We start from the raw sequence: 20,479 nt of genomic DNA on the forward strand, positions 1-20,479 counted from the left end.
CAATGCAATCAAATATGCAGTAATTAGAGTGGGGATTACTTGGAACTACATTATAGGTCTGAAGACTTCGATTCCAGTGTCCATATATTTTTTATTTTACTTTAACATAGCTCATGAAAAAGTTTGTGTGTGTGGGGTGGGTTATTTGAGTGTGTTACAAAGTAAGAATAGGTCAGGTTCATAAATAGGGTTTCAAAGCAATTTCAGTGATCAATTGTCATTGACAGCCTTTCAATTTTATCTTAAAACTCAGGCTAATTTGAACTAATGACTCAGAATAGATGACTAAGGATATTTTCTTTCAGTCCTTCAAATACCACCCAGTTCAAATTGTATCTTAATGTCATGAATGATTTGACATGAAAAGACCCACATCTTGAAATCAATTCCGCTGATTTGGACTAACCATCTTGTGTGGCAGTGTATTGCCGTTCTGATTAGATCCCACTGTATTATTGCCAAACAATATTAATGGATTTGTCTCATTCTGAATTGAAACGTCTCTGTGAATACTTGATTTATTTTTGATATGTTGGGAAAAACTTTCACAATTTGTCAATCTCCTGTCCCCACCAATAAAGTGTTTACTAATCTTTAGTAGTAGTGGAAGTTGAGTTCATGGTTCTGTTCACAGCAGGAAAAACAAGCCAAATGACACTCTTGTATGCACGGTATGACACAAATTAACTGTCACTGTCAAGTAGAGTTAGACAGAAACAAGTGATGAAAAGATTTCAAAAATCTAACCAAGAGATTTAAAAGAGAGGGAGTGATACAACAGGAGGTTGATACAGGAAGGCAGACAAAAGGCTTATCTTAAGGCAGTTAAAACACATGGTTTTGTATCACAGGATAGAGGAGGATTGAACTTCCAGCTTGATGGATACACACCATTCATTATTCCCATTGCCTCGTCCATTGCTTGCCAACCTGAAATTTTGTTCAACCTTGATATAGGTTTCGTCCTCACCAAGCATGATCCTGTGCATACAGCCAAGTCATCTAGTCATATATAATTAACATGGGCTGAGCAGAGTTAATTGGATGATCATCACCAAAATGTACAGAAAATAATGGCAATACATCATTGAATTTAGAATTTATTATTATTATAATTTTTTTAGCTTTTTCTTTTGCCTGCTCAGTCAACTGTCAGTTTCGTAGCTAAAACAAACAATAATTTAAAAAAAGCTTGAAGCCACTTGACCACTTTAAGTTGTGGGAAAACTGAGGAGTCCAAAAAAAAAAAGAAAGATCCACTGAGCTGTGCTCTTGCCCGTTGGAGAATAGATAGAATGACATCACTAACGGATGGAAGCCCTTTCCGCAGGAGGAAGCCTCTCTTAGATGCTCAGCAGGCGCTTTCTGGTCATTTGTTTACCATCCTGTTTGACAGCATCTTAAGAATTCAGCTATGATCTCACTTCCTGTTGACTTGCCTATGCCAGTCTTGGGGTCTGGTTGCCACATTGTCCTTAGGGATGAGCTCAGCCGTTAACCTTTGATGACGGCGATGGGACGAAGTTTGATGGCCTTCTTGCTGATGCCAGCATCATGACACGTGTCGACAACATCTGTTACGTTCTTATAAGACTCAGGCGCCTGAAACAACACAATAAAGCCATGGGGATGTTTGAAATGGTGTATTATCTCCAGTCATATCATCAACAGTTAACAAAGAAATCTCATACAACCGGTACAACCATAAAGGACATGTTCAAGTTGCTTCTTTCAAGCATCCAGAAGAGAGTTCATTGTCTGCGCCTTCCACAAAAACAGTACTTATGTACTTAGTAGCATTATCTAAATGCTTGCGATACAAGGTCAATGTTAGCTCTTCGTCACAAAAATGTACAATGAGGTTAATGCGTGGAGAGAAAAATGCCCAATGCGGACACAGAATTGTTACAGAGACCAATGAACGCCCATTAATACAGTCTTTATATAACATAACCTACCTTCACGTCCTTGATCATTTGTCATCTCTTCCTTATGCAACAATGTATTATTAACACTCCTGGTCTTTGCCTCCTCAACCCTTATCCCCATTATTCCCTTCACATTTACCTCTTCCATGACTAGCTTCGGTGAGGCCACTCTGATGGCGATGCCCTTGTCTGCTAACTTATCCAGCACATCCTGGAAGTCGATGTTTCGGCGGGATTTGGCACGGGACAGAGCACGACCCTACGGAACAAAACCAGTTGGAAACTTCTACTTAACAAGAATTTGCACTGATGAACAGTACCAGCAGAGAGGGAATAAACCTACACAAGTAAAACCAGTAACTTTGACCTCAGTAAAAACGCTTATGCACATTTTAATACACCTTTTCCTAAATCAGTCAGTACAATGCACCACTGTATGATGTGTGTAAAATAAACAAAAGCATAAACATAAATGTTCTGTTCTGAGAAAAAGACAGTTATGACACGTGGTAGAAACGGTCGCTGGTTCTGTGAAGACTCACCGCTCCGTGGCAGGTGGTGCCAAACGTCTCGGTCATGCCTTGCTCCGTGCCGGTCAGGACATAACTACATGTTCCCATCGTGCCACCAATCAGAACAGGCTGCCCAGTCAGCTGATTTGGAAAGAAAAAAAACACAGAGTGATTTATTATTATGGGGTGTGGTGACCATGGCGATGTTTTTGAAAGATATTGCACGAACACTGGCGGAGTACCTGGTAGTCAACGGCGATGAGTGGGTGGTGTGGAGGGAAGGCGCGGGTGGAACCCTTTCGGTGAACCAGCAGAGTCTTCTGCTTGCCGTCCACCATGTGTTCCTCCACCTTGGCGATGTTGTGGGACACGTCATAGATCACGTGCATGTCCAGATCATCTGGTGTGGTGGTGAAGACTTTTGCGAAGGCCTGTGAGGAAGTGACATTTCCAGAACTTACTCAAAAAGAGTGAGGATGAATGGATAGAAATATATATTCAAATTTGTAGCAGAAATTGAGTTTCCATAAAGTAAACTTTCTTCCCCAAGTTCGGCCAGCCATCACCATTTAGGCAGTTCTGTAAACAATAGTCAGGGCATGCTAAGAGACATGCTTTTCTCTCTCTTTTTTTTTTAGGAAAATAAGCCCGTAAATGGGGGGGTCTTATCGGCTTGGGCCACAGTGCCCTCCATGTTTCACTCTCTTAATATGAATCCTTTCACCTTTGGCAAACTTTCCTACTTTCTTACTCAAGGACGCTTCGACAGGGAATCGAACTAGCAACCTTCTGATTACTTAACAACTTCTCTACCTCCTGTACCACTGTCGCCCCACGTTTTACTCTCTTAATACGAATCCTTTCACCTTTGCCAAACTTTCCTACTTTCACCCTACCTGTCTGGTCAGGAACGTCATGGAGGATCTTTCCTTCTTTCACCCTACCTGTCTGGTCAGGAACGTCATGGAAGACCGGTTGACCCAGGCGTAGTTGCCGGCAGCAGCCATGCCCTTCAGATAGTCCTGGCCCTCCTGTGAACCGATGCGGGCGCAAGCCAGCTGCCGGTCATTTACGATGATCTTATCCCTCTTCATGGCCTTCTCCATGGCCACCAGGGCATCTAACATGGGGAAATACATGTTCGATATTTACAATAATGTACAATATCAGTTCTATTATAAATAAGAAAATAACGTGCTATTGGTCCATTCTATTTTGTTCTTTTCATGTTGTTGTTTACCAGATGTCAGTTCTACAAATAGAGATTATAATAATAGACGAGTGCAATTATGTCAAAATTAAATCCTATTTTTATACTAAAGTGGGTCAATTGGGAATCCATTGCTCTTTTACAGTGATGACAGGTATATTATGAGGCGACATGTCATACACACAAACAAGAGTAGGAGTCAGAGATGTTCAGGTTGTCGGACACTATTTTGCACTCGTCTATTATTATAATCTTCATTGTTTTTGACTGACCCATGATCCTAATTTTCAGGTAAACGCCACCGTCTTTGGTAATTCACTGAGATAAGAGGGGTGTGCCCACCTGTAGCCACCTGGTGGCCGAGTCCTCTGCTGCCGCTGTGAATCATCACACAGACTTGGCCCTTGTGGTCGATGCCCATTTTCTTGGCAGCATAGTCATCATAGATTTCATCCACAACCTGGATCTCAGCGTAGTGGTTACCAGCTCCCAGCGTCCCCAGCTACAACACACAGCGTAATGAATACATGCCTTCACCGGATATTATGTATATAGTGTTTATGATTCTAGAGCTAAACTGCATGTTTTATGACTATAGAGCTAAACGGCATGTTCTATGACTATAGAGCTAATAAAAGGGCTTTAATATTGTAAAGACATTTGCCACCTACATCGCCCGTTTCAGTTTTTCTCCACCTGGACTATTCTTAACAAAATTGTGTGATCTCTCATTCATCTTTCAAACATGTCTGCTTGTAATCAGCTGTGTGGACTGTTGTTCTGAGCAGGGTATAGCAATCCTTAACTTAAATTTAATACCTTTTTTTACTACCCTTCTGATTTTTTTTAAAACCATCACGACACTGAGTTGCTGAGTTGCTAAGGGTTAATCACTAATTGACATATATATGAGGTACCTGAGGTAGGCCTCTCTTCTTAGCCTTGGAGGAGACCTTGTTTGGGTCGGCCTGCAGCATCCTGCCGTACTCCTCACAGTGCTCTTTATCCTCTGCCCAGGCGTAGCCCTCCCTCAGGGACCAGTCCACTCCCATCTCCAGAGCTTCCTCCAGATCCCTACATCAAATACACTTAGGGTTTACAGGCACACTGCATAAAGACAAAGAGACGATCACTCAAAAGTATAACGGTATTGATCACAATTCTTATTGAAATGTCAACAAGACTGTAGGAAAATGTGAGCTGTCCTTTTTTATATATATCACATTTCTTTGGAATCTGAAGCAAAATTCAGAATTTCTTTACAGCCCCATTAGTAAGCGTCATTGATTGTTTTGGGCAATTTCAACGTCTCTAATAGCCAAGCATTCTAACAGAGCAGCGATGCTTACTTGGCACTCATCGGGATGACTCCCTTGGAGCCCACGCCGACAGGGATGTGATCAAACATGGCCTGTGCCAGCTGCTCCTTCACCGGCTGCACATCTCCCTCGTCTAGGTTGGTCCGCAGCAGGCGCACACCACAGTTGATGTCAAAGCCCACCCCACCTGTGTGTATGTTTTAAAAAGGAAAGCGCTGTGAGACCATGGGAAATGAAAGCTTCTGCTGGTGTAGCATTGTGATTTCAAACTTGTAGGTAGTAATAAGAGAAACAGGCCGGACACCTACCTGGGGAGACCACTGAAGTGGGATCACTCATGTCGAAGGCTGCCATGTTGCCAATGGCAAACCCATAACCTGAGTGGACGTCTGGCAGCCCAATGGACTTCTGTGAAAGGCACATAATGATGTTTCTTATTACTGACCCTTACATTTTCAGCTATCCAGTAAGTTGGTCTTGTGATACTGTCAAATGACTTACATGCACTATTCCAGGAAGGGCTGCAACGTTACCGATTTGTTTCATGGCTGGAAGGAAACCTCCAATACCTGGTGATATGAATCATTGGATATATTATGTCAAAGAGGTCTGACTGCCAATTCAATCTACTATATTACATTATAAAAAAATAACCTAACATATATAGTCTTACCTCCACCACGGCATGCATTCCGCAGCTCCTCAAACATCAATTTTTCAAGTGGGTCGTTGACGTAGAAAATTCCCTCGACCTGCAAATTAGGTGAAAAAGCAGAAACAGAGCACAACTTTTAGTTAGTTTGGGTTGGTTGTGGGAAAACTGACAAGGCAAGGGACAGCTTTTATAACCTACTTGCTGCATAATTATGTATAGAAATACCTAACGTAGCTAGCTACATTTCAAGTACTGAACTGGATTAATTAAATTATTTAAACTGTCAGCCTAGACAATTTACTATTTAACCACCTACAGTAAAATAACATTAGCAAGCTTGTAAATGAGCTAACGACAGCTATGCCAGCTACACAACGTTAGCTGGCTAGCTAACTAATGAATGGTGCGTCACCTGCATGTTGGGAACGAATCCTTTCTTGATCCTCCAGGTATTTTTACCAATTTTGTCCATATATTGTAGTTCGTCATTGTATGATCGACTCATTTTGAGCTTCTTCGTTGGTTGTTTAAATTAGTTAATATTGAAAGTTCAGAAATGCTCTAATAGTAATCTGCAGTGTATGACAGTCTAGCGTTACGTAGACTACCATGCCGATTGCCGACAACTACGGCGGCTTAAAAGGTTCAATATACTGTGCCTCGATGAAAGACTAGCTAGCCGTCTTCTGATATTGGTGTCTGCACAAAATAGGTATGCTGTTTTACAATTGGCATAGTTCTAAACGAATGAAATTAATTCTGATGTTTTCTGATTGTGGATTTGTGTTAACACTTTAAACTAGCATGTTTTCCGTAGGTTAACTGCAGCGTTCGCTATGACATGTCAACAAAGTTATTGCTAGCTATTTCCACTTCTCGTCCCATGAACGCAACGCTAGCGAAGCTTATTGGCAACCATGGGTGGTGTCAACGTAAAATAAATACTTTTGCATCTGTGAACTGATTCATCCATGCTATCTGGGGTTTATTCTGTACATCGTAGCGATTTTCTGTATGCCGATTGCACGAAGTTGCTATCTGGATAACGTTACATGAGCTAGCTAGTGCATCGTCGCCTTGATATCCCAAACACTGTAAACACAGCATACAACAAGTTGTTGATACCTTAACTGGTAACTCTGGTTGTTTACAACACATTCTAACATTCACTTTGAGAGAAACATTAATACAGTCATACAGGCATATATGTGTTTATATTTATTGTTGCACGCCGCATTGGTTATTAGTTAGACAATGTGATTTTGACAGGTTAGCGAGCTATGCTTATTTAGTCATGGTTCATCTAATCATGGGTAATGTTCTTAGACATTCTACGCATTCGGTATCAATTCTCTCGAAACAAAAACGAAACCATTGCTGAGTTGGGTGTTAACGAAGTTGGCTGCTGCTCAGATGCACTTGTTTATGTGCAAATATTCACTCGTGAGCAGGATGAGTCAGCTGATCATTTAATGCGTCGACAATTCTAGACTTAATCTCGCAGACAAGTTGGAAATGGACAAGGCAACCAGTTTGATCCACATTTAATTAGTGTAATCATACAGCCACCACTGGATTCGAGTTTCCACATGCGTCTGAACTTGTCGATTGTTTCTGTCTTGTAGGCCTACCCACGCTGAAAGTATGAAGTTGCGCGTTAGGGTAGGCAAACAGACCAGTCGTCTGGACCTGGAAGGAGATCAAGCCACTCTGACTGAACTTACTATCCAAATCAAGGAAATATTTCTGCCAGCTTGTGAAATCAGGTCAGTGCTGCTGCTGCTAGTAGGACTCAAGGAACATACATCCATTTCCAGAATATACCTATTATATAATGCAGTCAATCAGGCATAATGAGTAAAACTCCTACAAACTCTATGACATCATAATGTTATTATACTATGGGGGAAATTAATTAAATGTTCCAGATTTCTCTTCGCAGAAAAGGTGTGAAATTGCATGTGCTGCTAATATTTACATTCGTTTTCATTGCTGTAATCAGACTTTTTCAAACTGACTCCTAAATAGGTTGCAGACTACACATTATGTGCATTTCTCATCAAACAATAGCACTTCCCTGTTGTGTCCGTTTTTGTCTTGTGCAGTCCAGACACAGAGTTCGGCCTGTCTTTGAATGGAAAGGAGCCTCTCAGTGACACGGGCCAGACTCTAGCCTCCTGTGGGATTGTTTCAGGCGACCTGATCTGTGTCATTCTACCCCAGTCGTGCCCAGCACCAGGCCCGTCTCTTCCAGCCACATCACAGAGGCCCACCACCAGCAGCAAGGCCCCCCATAAAATGCAGGAACCATCCCCATCTACACCTCCACAACGTTCTGCAGAGGTAAGGCACTAAAGGACAGACAAGGTTTTAGATTAATGTTTTTTTAAGACATTAGACATGTGTATTGCAACATTAAGTTTAATGAAATACTAATCAATATTGTTATGCTCTCTTATTATACGTAAGATCTGGGTTAATATGTTTGTAATAGTATCACAGTGTAACACTGCAGACCCTCAGGCCTAAGTGTGTCTGAAGTTCACGACTTGTGGCTGGTGGAATATTTCCTCAATCATTATCTGTGATTGTTCAATAAGTAATTCATACCATCTGAAATGTAACCCTTTAAGATTTAGAATGTCTGCTCCAATTGAGTCATTGTAGTGTTTTAAATGAAGCATACAATTACCAAAGTCGTTGAAAGTTTTTCTGCCGTACTTTATTCCAAACTGAATTGAAAGCAAAACTGCTGCATTTGGTGTCCTGTAAATGAAAGTGAGCAAAGCTTTTTTTTTTTTGTCATTTCTTTCGATGAAAGAGTTCTGAGGCGTGCAAGGTTGCTTCCCTTATGATTTTAGCTTACTCTGTATGAATGAGGGGGTTACAGTGTTAATATTTAGGGGGGATTTTGCTGAGTCATGCTACTGTCCTCTAGGGTGGCCTGATGTAAAGGGGCAGAATGGCACAAAGCTCTTATTGTTTTGAAATAGCCCAAGGCTCAGAAGACTTATCTCAAGCTTTACAAATGCAAAGGAGATGTAAAAGGCAAAACATTTAATGATCAATTAATTTTTTCAGTACTCTACACATGTAAAGTAAAATTAGTGTTTAGCAGTTGTCGGCTTCAGGAAACACAACGTTTTTGGTTGAATTTAAAGAGTATAGAAAATGGTCTGGTTTGGTTTTCTAGACCTGTATTAAACCTGGACTTAGCAAAAAAACTCACTTCAACAGACAGGCTTACAGACTTTCACTGACATGATATGTAACACTTTATAACTATAGTTTCTTTATGTGTGATATGTGCCTTACAGCTTGGCCCCAGCACTAGCCAGAGGAGCTCATCCAACCCAGACACTGAGGTAGACCTTGAGATGGACGAGGAGGCTATCTCAGGTCCCTTCATCCCTGATCCCATGCTGTGCAGTGAGGCAGAGGAAGGAAAGGTCCCCCACTCTCTGGAGTTGCTGCACCACGGCGCCCAGAGCCGCAGTCCCAACGACTGCCTCATGGTGGCCCTGCACCTCATCATGCTGGAGACAGGCTTCATTCCACAGGTGAGGATTTCCTCTGCTCTTTACAGCAGATAGGTTTATGCCCGGTAGTAGCATCATATAATGATGGAAAAAACAATCATGATTCACTTGAAGATTAATTTGTACATAGGAACTAAAATCAATCAGGTGGCACTCAGGGTGGGCTGATTCAGATAGAATAAGTTAAACCCATCGAATCATATCTATTCATCATATATATGCTCTGGATTGGAGGTCTGCTCCAAAAGTTGTTCACAGTATCAAATCCCAAACAAGTACAGGGGAGCTTTTGTACCTTAACTTCACCTCAGATTTTGCCTCTTAATTTGATTCTTGTTTTCTTAATGATTATGTGGAATCACTGGGTTTGAAACATAACTGGAATATCTATATATGTGAACAGGGGTCAGAGGGCAGAACCAGTGACATGCCATCAGGCTGGCGTGGAGCAGGGGGCATGTACAGACTGCAGTACATCCACCCTCTCTGCGAGAACAGTCTGGCCGTGGTTGTGTCCGTCCCTATGGGCTCAATGCTGGTCACCAATGGTGAGTTCACAACAAGAGGGTCTACTCCGTACCCAAGACATAAAGCTACTATTTGTTAAGGAATGTATTGTAGGTAGCTACTTTATTATAGCATACACAGGTCATGTGAAGAAGCGATAAACACACCTGTCGTTCCCACTAGCCACCTATCCTATTCATAGTGTAGTTTGATGTTTTAGGTTGGAAATCCTGTGGAAATATAAGAAAGAACAACTTTTATATCACAACATTGCCATATAACAGAGAAATGCATCAATTAGCAAGCAAGCTAGCTTTCACTATTGCCAAGTATGCTGTTGCTGACGTTCGCAAGGCAGGTCTGATGTCTGTAAGTACATAAGCTTGCTAATTTTACACAAAATCTCCACATATTTTAGTTCCGGTGACAATTAGACAAGATGGAGGGCAGAAAGATGAACTCATGTCCTGATGCTCCTCAGAATAACTATATTCGAAATGGGTCCCTGGCAGCTTAATTTATTTTTGTAGAGGGGACAGTGTCACATAAGCATATGGTTTTGCCAAAAGTGATTGTCGCTCTTCTGCCTGTTATGTAAAACGCAGATGGCTTTGGATGTCCTGCAGCAGCTTGATGGTGCTTATTTCATTATTCAATTTGCAGCCACTTTGAAGATGAATGACACGGTGGACAATGCGAGGAAGCTGGAGCTGAAAGCATCGTCCTTTGTGACAGAACATTGGGCAGGTCTGAGCTGATGAAGAGGGATCGTGTTATAATATCCTGAAATGTTACTTGAATGCGATAAAAATCAAATGAATTATTATTATTATTATTATTTCATCTCATCATATTATGCATTATTCATATTTGTGACATTTACTTATAATCATATTTTTGACATTTACTTATATTCATATTTTTGACATCAGGAGAAAATGCCGAAGCTGTCTACAAAGACTTGAGGAAGCTGTCTCGTGTTTTTAAAGACCAACTTGTGTACCCTTTGATGGCATCGGCCCGGCAAGGTACTGTGCTCTTTGTCTCTGGTATAGCTCTATGACAGGCATGGTGTCTTCAGAAACCACATTGCACAACAGACATGGAATCAACTTATCTTATATACCAGCATTTTGTTTTCCCATTGCTTATAATTACAATTCCCTTTCTTTCTTAATGCTAAATTATATACCGCAGAAAATAAAATGTGCTGTGCAAAATCTTCAGATGAAAACAAATTAGGGGTCAAATGAATCCTGAATCTGTTAAGCAAGTGGGTCTTTAGCCTGTCCGCTAATGGCTGTTGGATGTTGGTTTTTCCTTTTTTTGCATTCTATTTTTGGGGGATGTCGAATGTACCACTTCAAGTGTTTTTGCGCAATTGGAAAAGTTAAACAGAACTGTGACGAGTAGGCATTCAAATGTATGAAAGTCAAAAAAGTATAAGTACAGTGCTTCAATTCATTCATTAAAATTAAATGTCAGATGAAAAATGACTACACACAGTGGATTACTGTTTCAATCCATGCTTTCTTTCACAGCAATGGGCCTCCCTGAGTTATTTGGCCTACCAGTCCTTCCACTGGAGATGCTGCTGAGGATACTGCGGCTGCTGGATGTGGCCTCAGTGAATGCTCTCTCGGCCGTGAGCAGAGACCTCCGCAGCGCCACAGAAGACCCTTCTCTCTGGAGGCACATCTTTCATAGGGATTTCAGAGGTAAGATAACCATTCCGAGGGGGGAGCTGTGGCGCAAACAGCATCCCAGACCATGTATGGGTCTGAAAACCCACGGATACCCGGGTTCAAATCCAACCTGGGATCATTTCCTGATCCCACTCCCCAACTGTCTCTGCCGCTCATTTCCTGTCTATCTTCACTATCCTGTCTGGTTAAACCTCTAAAAAAAATTAAGTAAAAAAGATGACCATTCCGATAGCCTACATGTAGAACACTGTTCATTGGCTAACAAAATCTCAGCTAGTATAGTCTAGTATATGGTAGGTATGAATGTAATATCTGTATAACACACATATATATTTGATGCAATGGCAGAATTTTACAATGCATGATTATATATAGTTTGATGATGAACACATAAAAAGACCATGTCAAACACTCTGCCTGAATGTTAAGTGACAGGAGACTGTGTAATACAGCTATCCTAATATGACTGTCTATGCAGTAGTTGGATTGCTATACTATTTTTGATTATACTGTATCAATACTTTGACCTCTTGTATTGTGATTTAATTAATTAGGTTAACGTGTATTCACCGCCGGTTTCTGCAGGTCATTAATATTAATGCACGTCCTACTTAGCACCTGTAGACTGCAACAGACTAATGTCTTTTTTGTATGCCCAGGGCTATCATATAAAATGTGCTTTTCATTTTTTTTTTCATGAATATCAGGCTATTACTTTCAGCAGTACTATCGTAATACTTATGTGCTATCGAGATGTATCATGATGTATTGTATCACACCATATGTATAATGCTATGTATTGTACTGTGGGGTTGGTGGCAGTATCAAGCCCTACTCTGTAATGTTATGAATTATTTTAAAGAAGTTTTTGTCTTGTGATGAATAGAATGAGAGATTCAGAAAAACTCAAGATGGAGAGGAATAGCCCAAAGTAGATAGAACACACAGAACAGAAGTGTATACCCAGATGTGTAGGAAATACATACAACTCTCTATAAGGTGCTCTGATACCAAACGCTCAGTGTTTGACCAGAAGAATCCTACCTTGTGATCAAGAAGTGACACCCTACATTAATTTCTCCCATAGCTGTGAGCAGCCAGCGGACAGAACCCAGAGATACAGACTGGAAGGAGGTAAGCAGCTACAAAAGCTTGGAATACACTTACAGAAATGCTCCGGGTTATGTCAATTGAATGGCAAAATTCCCTGAAATTGTAGTGTTCTTAAATCATATTAAAAAGTGTGTTGTTTAGTGCAATGCACTTCTAGTCTATAGTTCTAATCACTGGTGCCTACAGTGACAACATACTTAAGCAAAAAACAGCCAACTTTGACTTGATCCAGTAACCTGATAGTAGGCAAGCATTGAACGACTGCGTCTTGTGTTAAATGAGAATGTGATCTGAAAATCTGTCCATTTCTAAAAAAGCTGTCTCATCTTTTTAAACCCACAGCTTTACAAAACGAGATTCAAACAGCGCAAGGAGATGAGAAGCTTCAAACGCAGCCGTCACCCCTGCCACATCCCTCCCATTTACCCCCTTCACCCCCTGCCCACACATCCAGTTCCCCTGCCCCTCTACCCCCCGGGCATCATTGGTGGAGAATATGACCAAAGGCCTGGCTTTCCCCATGGCCTTCTGCCCCGCCCACGCTATGACCCCATTGGTCCGTTGCCTGGTCAGGACCCAGGGTTTGGAATGCCGATTGGACGGCGGCCAATGAGACCCACAGGGAACAGGCCCTCAGATATTCGGCGAGGATTCATCTGACATTTTGCACACAGCCGCTGTTCAGATAACATTACTTTAACCTTAAGGCACATAGACATCTTCGAACATTGTAAAACCATGGTGTGTTAATTTTCACCTTCAATTAAAAAAAACATAATATCCAAGACCTCTAGTCTTTTCCACTATGTCCAAGTCATGTTTTTTTTTATTATTGTAGTTAGAATTGGTCAGTGCTAACAGGTAATGTTTTTCATCAAACTCACAGCTCTTTTAAGTGTTTGCTAAACAGACACATTGGTCGACCAAGTAACTTATTCACCTTATTAGACACGTTTAACCATGTCTAATTCACACATCTGAAATCATTTGATTTTAAATAAGGACAGAGCGACTGGTCAATGTCATAAGAGAAATTGCTCTTTAGGATTGCCAATTTGCCATATTAGATTTACGAAGACAAAACAAACATGTTCTCTCAGCAAAGAAGAGGTCCATTTACTGAGTTTTGTTTATTAGATAGATATTAAGTGCATGACTAAGATAATTCCACTAAAGTAAATAATCTAAGTGAATTAACAGTGTTGCGTTTGCTGTGCGCGAGTAGGCCTAGTTAGACAAAACCTGTTGGAAATACTTTCCCTGGTATTCCCTCTTAGAACATGACATCATCCTGTTATCGCTAAAGAATGACGTCATGGGAGCTGACGTGATTGGTCTACCGTGATAGCCACAGCGCAGTGTGGGGGATGAAACATGAAGGCTGAAACCCAGGCGATGAATCAGGGGGTCGTTCATCCCGCGGCACGGTGGGCAACAGAACCTTGAGGGATTGCTGTTCCCGGAATAGTCCGAATCACGTCCCTATCTGCAATGAAATGTATGCTCTACTGAGTGAGTGATCTAATCAGCAATGGTGGTTTCGCAAGATTCTCTGTGAAGTTATTCTCCTTTGCAAAACTAAGCAATGTCAAGTCATCATGATTGATCTTCTTTTGGTGTGTTATGAAAACAACTTAGTCAAAGGAGCATAATCAATGAGCAACCCCCCCCCTTTCCACTTGTATGAATTAATATCACAAATTGACACCCGGGGATAACGATGACATACCGGTGTCGGGATTAGTTTAGCGCCTATCTACCTACACATAACATATATACATAAAGTTTGGTTAAAGGATTAAATGCAAAATACAGCATTTACGTACATCAAATATGTGTTGGTCTGTGGAAAGACACAATGTTATCCATAAGGATATTGCAAAACAAAGTCGCGTGCGATTGTGAAGTATCTTGGCGCGTGATCTCAACATCATCACCTCGTGCTTCAGATTCATCCTGAAGTGACAAACATCAACCAGGAGGCGATACGAGGGTAAAAGAACACTCACTCTAGCTTAGTTTATCTAGTTAGTGTAAACTAATAGTTATCAATAATTTGACGGCAGGTTCAAGAGTAAACCGGTGTTGAGGGTACTGGGACATGTTCACATTGTCACATCAGTAGAATTCGAATATTTAACTTTATATGCTGTATCTTGCCCTTTAAGTGGTCGCTGTTGTCCTCCCCTACAGGAAGTGCGAGGGGTGTTCCCGTCGCAATTCCAGCTGATCTTATACGGCAGACGGAAGTGAGCTCTCTCGTCTATGTTTTGGAACTGCCTTCCAAAACTATTGTCATTACTGTAGTGTTGCAGTGAGCGAGAGAGGAATACGTCTACATGAGATACCTTGAGGAATACATTTCGAGGGATTTCTTGTTATTACAGGGGGGATCTCCTGCCCCCGTCCACCGCACCACGCCGTGGAGTGTTTCTCCCTCCTAGGTGATTGCTCTGTAGCAGGACTGTCATGCGATCAGAGAGGGGATGGCATCCTTTCCGAGTAATTGTAAGACAGACGGGACAGTGGAAGAGGAAAACGGTGACCTGGATCAGTCTCTCCAACAAATGTTAAAAGCTATTGCCGACGAAAGAAGCCGTCTCAACATTCGGCAAGAAATAAGTGGTCTGGGTGAGTTTCAAGCCTCTATGCTAGTGCGCTTTTCAACAGCGTTTTTTATCTAATTAATTTTGTTCCACACAATTTGCCAGCCGTTAAGTTGTTGTAACAAAAGGAGTGCAACATTGTGAGCATGCTCATACAAAAGTCGAACTTTAGGAAATGTCTTTCATGAATAGTCGACTATTACCGTTAGCAGACTGCTGTAGACAAAGCTGGTGAGTAACAATACTGACGTCATTTTCCCCGGCACGAATCCCTTAGACGTGTATTCAGTGGTATCTAGGTAGGCGACACCTGTTTTAAGCCGTTATTTTTCATTGCAAAGGTGATTTATTGTCAACCGACTATGTTTAAATACAATAATGGTAGCGAGGAACAAAACATTTTCTGAGCCTGCATGATCGAGATCTGGAAGCCACGTTCGGGTCAAGTTGGCCTAATCTCATAAACTAGGCTGTTTCTTTGCAACGCTCAGATGCTCCACTTAATAGCCTGTTATCTACTTAGGGCTTCCACAAAGACAGGTGCGAATCTTTTTATTATTTACGCCTGAAAACTAGATTACATTTTAAGATGGCCATGTAGGGCAAGATTGAGTGATTCCTCTTGACTCTGAACATACATTTTAACTTTGCATCCAAGTCTTTAATGTAGGTCTATAGTTTGTGGAACTGTCATCAGTGTAGACTAAATAATCTGTCAGAATAGGTGCCAAAAACAGTAATCACAACAGAATAAGCCTGGCCTTTGTCATTGTATTTGCATTTTCCTTTGTTGACCAGGTGCGCCTGTTCACTTGATGAAAGGAATTATCACATGAAGGGTATTCCACATGAACCACCACACAGCATAGGTGGTCCAAACCACTAAACTCATGAATGAAAATGAATCTAATCACAGAGATGGAAAGCACCTCAGGGGCATCTGCTCTGCCGAACAACAGGTAGACACACAGACCTGTCAAAGGGGCTTTTCAGCGTCTTAGCACAGTGCACATTCTATATCAGGTGTTTCTTTCATAACCAAAACCAAGGATGGAAGGAGCATGTGAGCATGAGCATGTGTGCTGCAAGGATGGAAGGAGCATGTGATATGGACTCATGTGCTGCCAGACACACAGGCGTACATTGCGTTGGGCAACATTGGCAGCTAAATTTGTCTTGCTTACAGATGTCCATGAGGTTTCACAGGTATAGCATCACTCTGTGGTGATCAGAGTCATGCTTGTTGGCCAATGATTCATTTGAATGCAAGTATCTGGAGGCCTGTAGGCTAACTTGATCTTGTTTTTCTTCCCTGGGAAAATGTGATTGAGCAAGCAAACTGACAGTGTGACATTCAGTCTTGGGTCTTTATACCAACTGAGAACTCCAAGTATTTCTGTGGCACATTGATCACCATGCAGACATTGCACTGCATGCAAGCATCTTTGATTTCATTATGTATATATTTCGTTTTTTATACTAGTTTTTTTTACCTTATTTCACAGCGTATATTAAGAGCAACACTTAGGGATTTCACACACATTTACACTGGAGAACCATCCATCTCTGATGCACTGTGATGCATTTATGTTTTAAAAATGACACACTGAGGTACCTCACTGTTAGGAGACCATAAGTGGAGCTCAGACTTTACATGAGAAGCTGTTTCTCTGTGATTCCCCCCTCTGAGCCTGCAGTCCGGACCTCACATCTGTTGTGTCTGAGCTCTCAGATGCACTCTGGGTCATGCAATGGGCTAAATATGTTTTTGTAGAAAGGCCGACTGTCTGTGCCCTTGAAATCTCTGTGGGAAGGCACTGCAGTGTCTGTAGAAGCTCTCAGTGAGTCAGTACCTCTGTCTATGCATATCAATTACCCACTCCAATGACTCAGGGAGAAACCTATTTAGGAGCCCTTTTGCTTGAAGGCCCTCTAGCTGGGTAATAGCCCTGACTAGGCTCAAGCAAAACAAGCTGTCCTAGACGTAGCGCGAAGAGGTCAATGCTTTTAGGCTGTTTTTGATGCAAGGTGGATAGAGAGAGAACATTTTACAGAGAACTCTGTTTGTGTACTATACATATGTGACCACTGACTGCATGCAGCTTTGCATGCAAGTTTTGTGTGGTGTAGGCCTATTCTCAGCTTTGCATGCGTGTTTTAATGCGGCGTATTCTCAGCTTTGTCCATAGGGTTTTGGGGAGAGTACAGGCTGATTTTTTTGTTTTAGGGTGGACAGATGGATGGGTGGGCCATCCCTCCTGCTGTGATGTCCTTCTGGCAGTGCTGTGGCAAGAAGCGCTCCCCTGCCATCCACACTCAACAGCGCACCACAGCGGGATGTGTCACTGTTACCCCTCCAGACTCACCCAGCCCCCCCCCCCCCCCCCCCCCCCCCTTAAAAAAACTGGCTTGCTGTCAGGGTGGAACTTCTGTCCACTCGCATGTGTGTAGGATGCTCGGTCATCCACTCCTTCACAGCCACAGTGTTAAACCTGGAAGCAGGTGGTCAGCGCTCCCCTGCCAACCAGACTCAACAGCGCACCACAGCGGGATGTGTCAATGGTACCCCTCCAGACTCACCCAGCCCCCCCCCCCCCCCTCCAAACTGGGTTGCTGTCAGGGTAAGGGCGAGCAAGGCGCAGTGACCCCTGAGGTGGAACTTCTGTCTACTCTCATATCTCTGGTTGGGATGTGTGTAGGATGCTCGCTCATCCACTCCTTCACTGCCACAGTGTTAAACCTGGAAGCAGGTGGTCAGTGTTAAGCCATCACTGTACCACCAGTAGAATTAGTTCTGCTTGAACGATGGCAAGTTTGCTTCCCTTAAATCTGTACTCACACACTACATGAGTCTTTGATTATACTGTGATGAGCACCCAGTGGCGGACCTAGTCATTTGGGGGCCTAAGGCGAACATAGCCAGGGGCCCTCTTCATCCGTCCTTTTAATGCAAAAAAAAAAAAGGGCCACCTCAAAGCAGGGGCGGACTGGGGGGAAAAAGTGGCCCGGGAGTTGTCTGTCAGAGCGTCCCACTTAATATACGGCGCGTTGCCTGCTCAATGTATGCAAAATACCCATACACTCAACATAATTTTGGATGATTACAAAGAAATAACATTATATATGTTTTTTAATAACATTTGGATCCACAAATTTGCCTGGATGGACACATGGAATAAAATGATACTGGCTATTGTAACACTCCAAGGTAGGTATAGTTTGCTAGATGAATATGCTTAACTCTGGGCTAGTATCAGATGGTTAGGCCTATATGTATAACTACAGAGCCTTTAGGAATACATGTCAGCAGAGAAAGAGTACACAATTTTTTTGATAATGATTAGGGCGACCTACATTAAGCAATATCAATTTTTTTGTAGGCTGATTAACTCATACAGCAATACCTTTTTGTATAGTAGATGGCAGCACACAATCAAAATATTTCCCCTCTACCTACATAGCTACAGTAGCTAGTTATATGGATGAAAGTTGCATTCAGGAGCCTTCATAAGCAAACATGATTTGGCTCCACATTAAATTATCCCACTTTTTCATTATCCACATGTCTCAAATGTTGTATGATGCAACATAGCTTTACAGGACACATAAAATATGTCCAGTGACAACGTAAAGAAGGGGGCAACATATAAGTAAAAACCAACTATATTTATTGACTGATCTCGAAAGTATTTGCTTACAAAAGCTAAATAAGAAAATAACTCAGTGTTAGGGCAAAAAGCGAACATTCACACTGTACAACCTATGAAAAGTGACAGTGGTAGCCTACAAATAAAGAAATACAGACCGCGTTAGCCACTTCACAGCGTGTTAGCCATGATTTTCTTTTGTTCCAATTCTTGCATGTAGGGTTCCACCCTTTGTAGAAACCTGTTGAATCGATACATTTGGTGTAGGAAGTCCTAATTGTTTTGTTGTCAATTTATCTTAATTAGTACGCCGACAGAGAAAAAAAATCTCCTTTTCCTGAAAGCAGTTCGTCGCCACAATCGCCCTTAAGGTCCGCCGCCACTGGTTTGAACTTTATTGTAGAAATGAACAGAACAGAACATACGATGGGGTGTAAACATCAGTGGTAATGGTAGTGTTGCATGCTGGGTGTGTGATTATCTGTGTGTGTAGGGGTGTTAAAGGTGTCTACGAGTGAGACACGCAAGTATTAGGCTAGAGTGATTGACATTTAATAACAAATAAACATAGTAAGACTGACGGAGGAGATTAGAAAATAGTAAGAAAATAGTAACCATGAGTGTGAATACAGGTCACTAGGATTAGTATAAATAGCAGACAGTGATTCCCATTTGATATCATTAGAGGTATATTATGTATTCGGTGAAGCAAGGAAAACTGTCGCAACGAACGATATCTGCGGGAGGGCCGGTTGGTTATAGACTTGGGCCATCCCATCGGCCCATCGGTGCCTGGGTGGGCAATTTATCGTGGGCCTTCTGCTGGGTGGGGGCCTAAGGCAGTTGCCTAGTTCGCCTCAATGGTAGGTCCGCCACTGTGAGCACCACAACACAGCACATTATGACTGAGGGAGTGCATCTTTAGTTCTTTGTTAGATCACTGCCCAGTGGGGGTTCCCAGTGGCCTGTGCTTGTTCTTTGATAGATTGCGTAGGTTACTGTGCCCGGTGGTGATTTCAGGATCACATGAGGCCCATTGGGAGGGCTGGTGGTACTTTTTCTGAAACTTTCCCCAGATTTTTCCCCCAGCGGTCATTGAAACCCGGTACCTCGTAGTGCACACGCGCTCAGCATGTCCATATACGCTAGTCTGCAACAGCACAAAAACGAGTATACTTAGGACACCAATGTGCATGTCTGTGTCTGTATTGCGCAAAGCCATGTCTGCAGAAGTGTAGCTCGGCCTTAAGGGGTAATTTAGACTCACTGGACCGAACGCTCTGTATCACTCGCTATCTATCTATCTGGCTGGCTGGCAGCGTCTGGTGTCTTACCAATGCTAACTACGCCTACACTCTGCCCACACGTAGGCCACACCAACAGGATGGGTGCCCCCTGACCAGCCCGGCCCAGTTCAACTCAGGACACTGTTTTGGTGCATTCCGCGATTCTAATTCAACACATTTTTTTTCAAATTCAGCTAATTGCTCCTTGCGGCTCTCTAGCTGTCCAATCACAAAAAAGTCCAGTGTTCATACACAGTCCTGGCAGTGTAAATGGGAAACAAAGTGGCTTGAACATACACTAATCCAACCAATCAACACGTTGCTTTAGGATCACGGAAGGGAGGGGTGTAATTTGATTGGCTGGTGAGCTCATAGAGCAACAACCTTTCACCAGAATCGCAGACTGTGCCTTTAAAGAAAAAAGGAAGCACATTCAACCCTTAGAAGAATG

At 42.2% G+C, this 20,479-nt stretch overlaps 3 protein-coding genes across 3 annotated transcripts in view; 2 read left to right on the plus strand and 1 right to left on the minus strand.

Moving 5' to 3' along the window:
* Nucleotides 1–1,087: 1,087 nt before the first annotated feature.
* Nucleotides 1,088–6,213, minus strand: rtcb (RNA 2',3'-cyclic phosphate and 5'-OH ligase). Its single transcript, XM_080850891.1, has 12 exons — nt 6,037–6,213; nt 5,643–5,721; nt 5,471–5,538; nt 5,278–5,377; nt 5,000–5,156; nt 4,568–4,724; nt 3,993–4,152; nt 3,385–3,560; nt 2,683–2,871; nt 2,471–2,581; nt 2,068–2,187; nt 1,088–1,602 (listed from the first exon to the last, which is right to left on the minus strand). The coding sequence occupies exons 1-12, from the start codon at nt 6,127–6,129 to the stop codon at nt 1,495–1,497; spliced, it is 1,518 nt and encodes a 505-aa protein (XP_080707017.1). The 5' UTR covers nt 6,130–6,213; the 3' UTR covers nt 1,088–1,494.
* Nucleotides 6,214–6,269: 56 nt separating this feature from the next.
* Nucleotides 6,270–13,289, plus strand: fbxo7 (F-box protein 7). The gene is made up of 10 exons (XM_080851304.1): nt 6,270–6,336; nt 7,250–7,390; nt 7,730–7,967; nt 8,942–9,184; nt 9,567–9,711; nt 10,334–10,417; nt 10,603–10,698; nt 11,212–11,388; nt 12,464–12,510; nt 12,832–13,289. Exons 2-10 carry the CDS (start codon nt 7,269–7,271, stop codon nt 13,147–13,149), a joined length of 1,470 nt encoding a protein of 489 aa, XP_080707430.1. The 5' UTR covers nt 6,270–6,336; nt 7,250–7,268; the 3' UTR covers nt 13,150–13,289.
* Nucleotides 13,290–14,830: 1,541 nt separating this feature from the next.
* Nucleotides 14,831–20,479, plus strand: part of kiaa0930 — a 52,603-nt gene continuing 46,954 nt past the window's right edge. Inside the window, exon 1 of the mRNA XM_080851140.1 lies at nt 14,831–15,120. Within this exon, the coding sequence (XP_080707266.1) occupies nt 14,976–15,120 (145 nt within the window). The 5' untranslated portion in view covers nt 14,831–14,975. The remainder of the gene's footprint in view (nt 15,121–20,479) is intronic.

The sequence above is a fragment of the Sprattus sprattus genome (genome assembly GCF_963457725.1).
Source record: "Sprattus sprattus genome assembly, chromosome: 14".
Lineage (NCBI taxonomy): Eukaryota > Metazoa > Chordata > Actinopteri > Clupeiformes > Clupeidae > Sprattus > Sprattus sprattus.

Coding starts and splice junctions, on each gene's coding strand:
- fbxo7 (XM_080851304.1), top strand. CDS start 7,269: ATGAAGTTGCGCGTTAGGGTAGGCAAACAGACCAGTCGTCTGGACCTG. Junction 10,418..10,602: donor TGTGACAGAACATTGGGCAG/GTCTGAGCTGAT, acceptor TTTTGACATCAG/GAGAAAATGCCGAAGCTGTC. Junction 11,389..12,463: donor CTTTCATAGGGATTTCAGAG/GTAAGATAACCA, acceptor TTTCTCCCATAG/CTGTGAGCAGCCAGCGGACA.
- rtcb (XM_080850891.1), bottom strand. CDS start 6,129: ATGAGTCGATCATACAATGACGAACTACAATATATGGACAAAATTGGT. Junction 5,157..5,277: donor CACTTCAGTGGTCTCCCCAG/GTAGGTGTCCGG, acceptor ACATACACACAG/GTGGGGTGGGCTTTGACATC. Junction 2,872..3,384: donor TGACGTTCCTGACCAGACAG/GTAGGGTGAAAG, acceptor ACTTCCTCACAG/GCCTTCGCAAAAGTCTTCAC.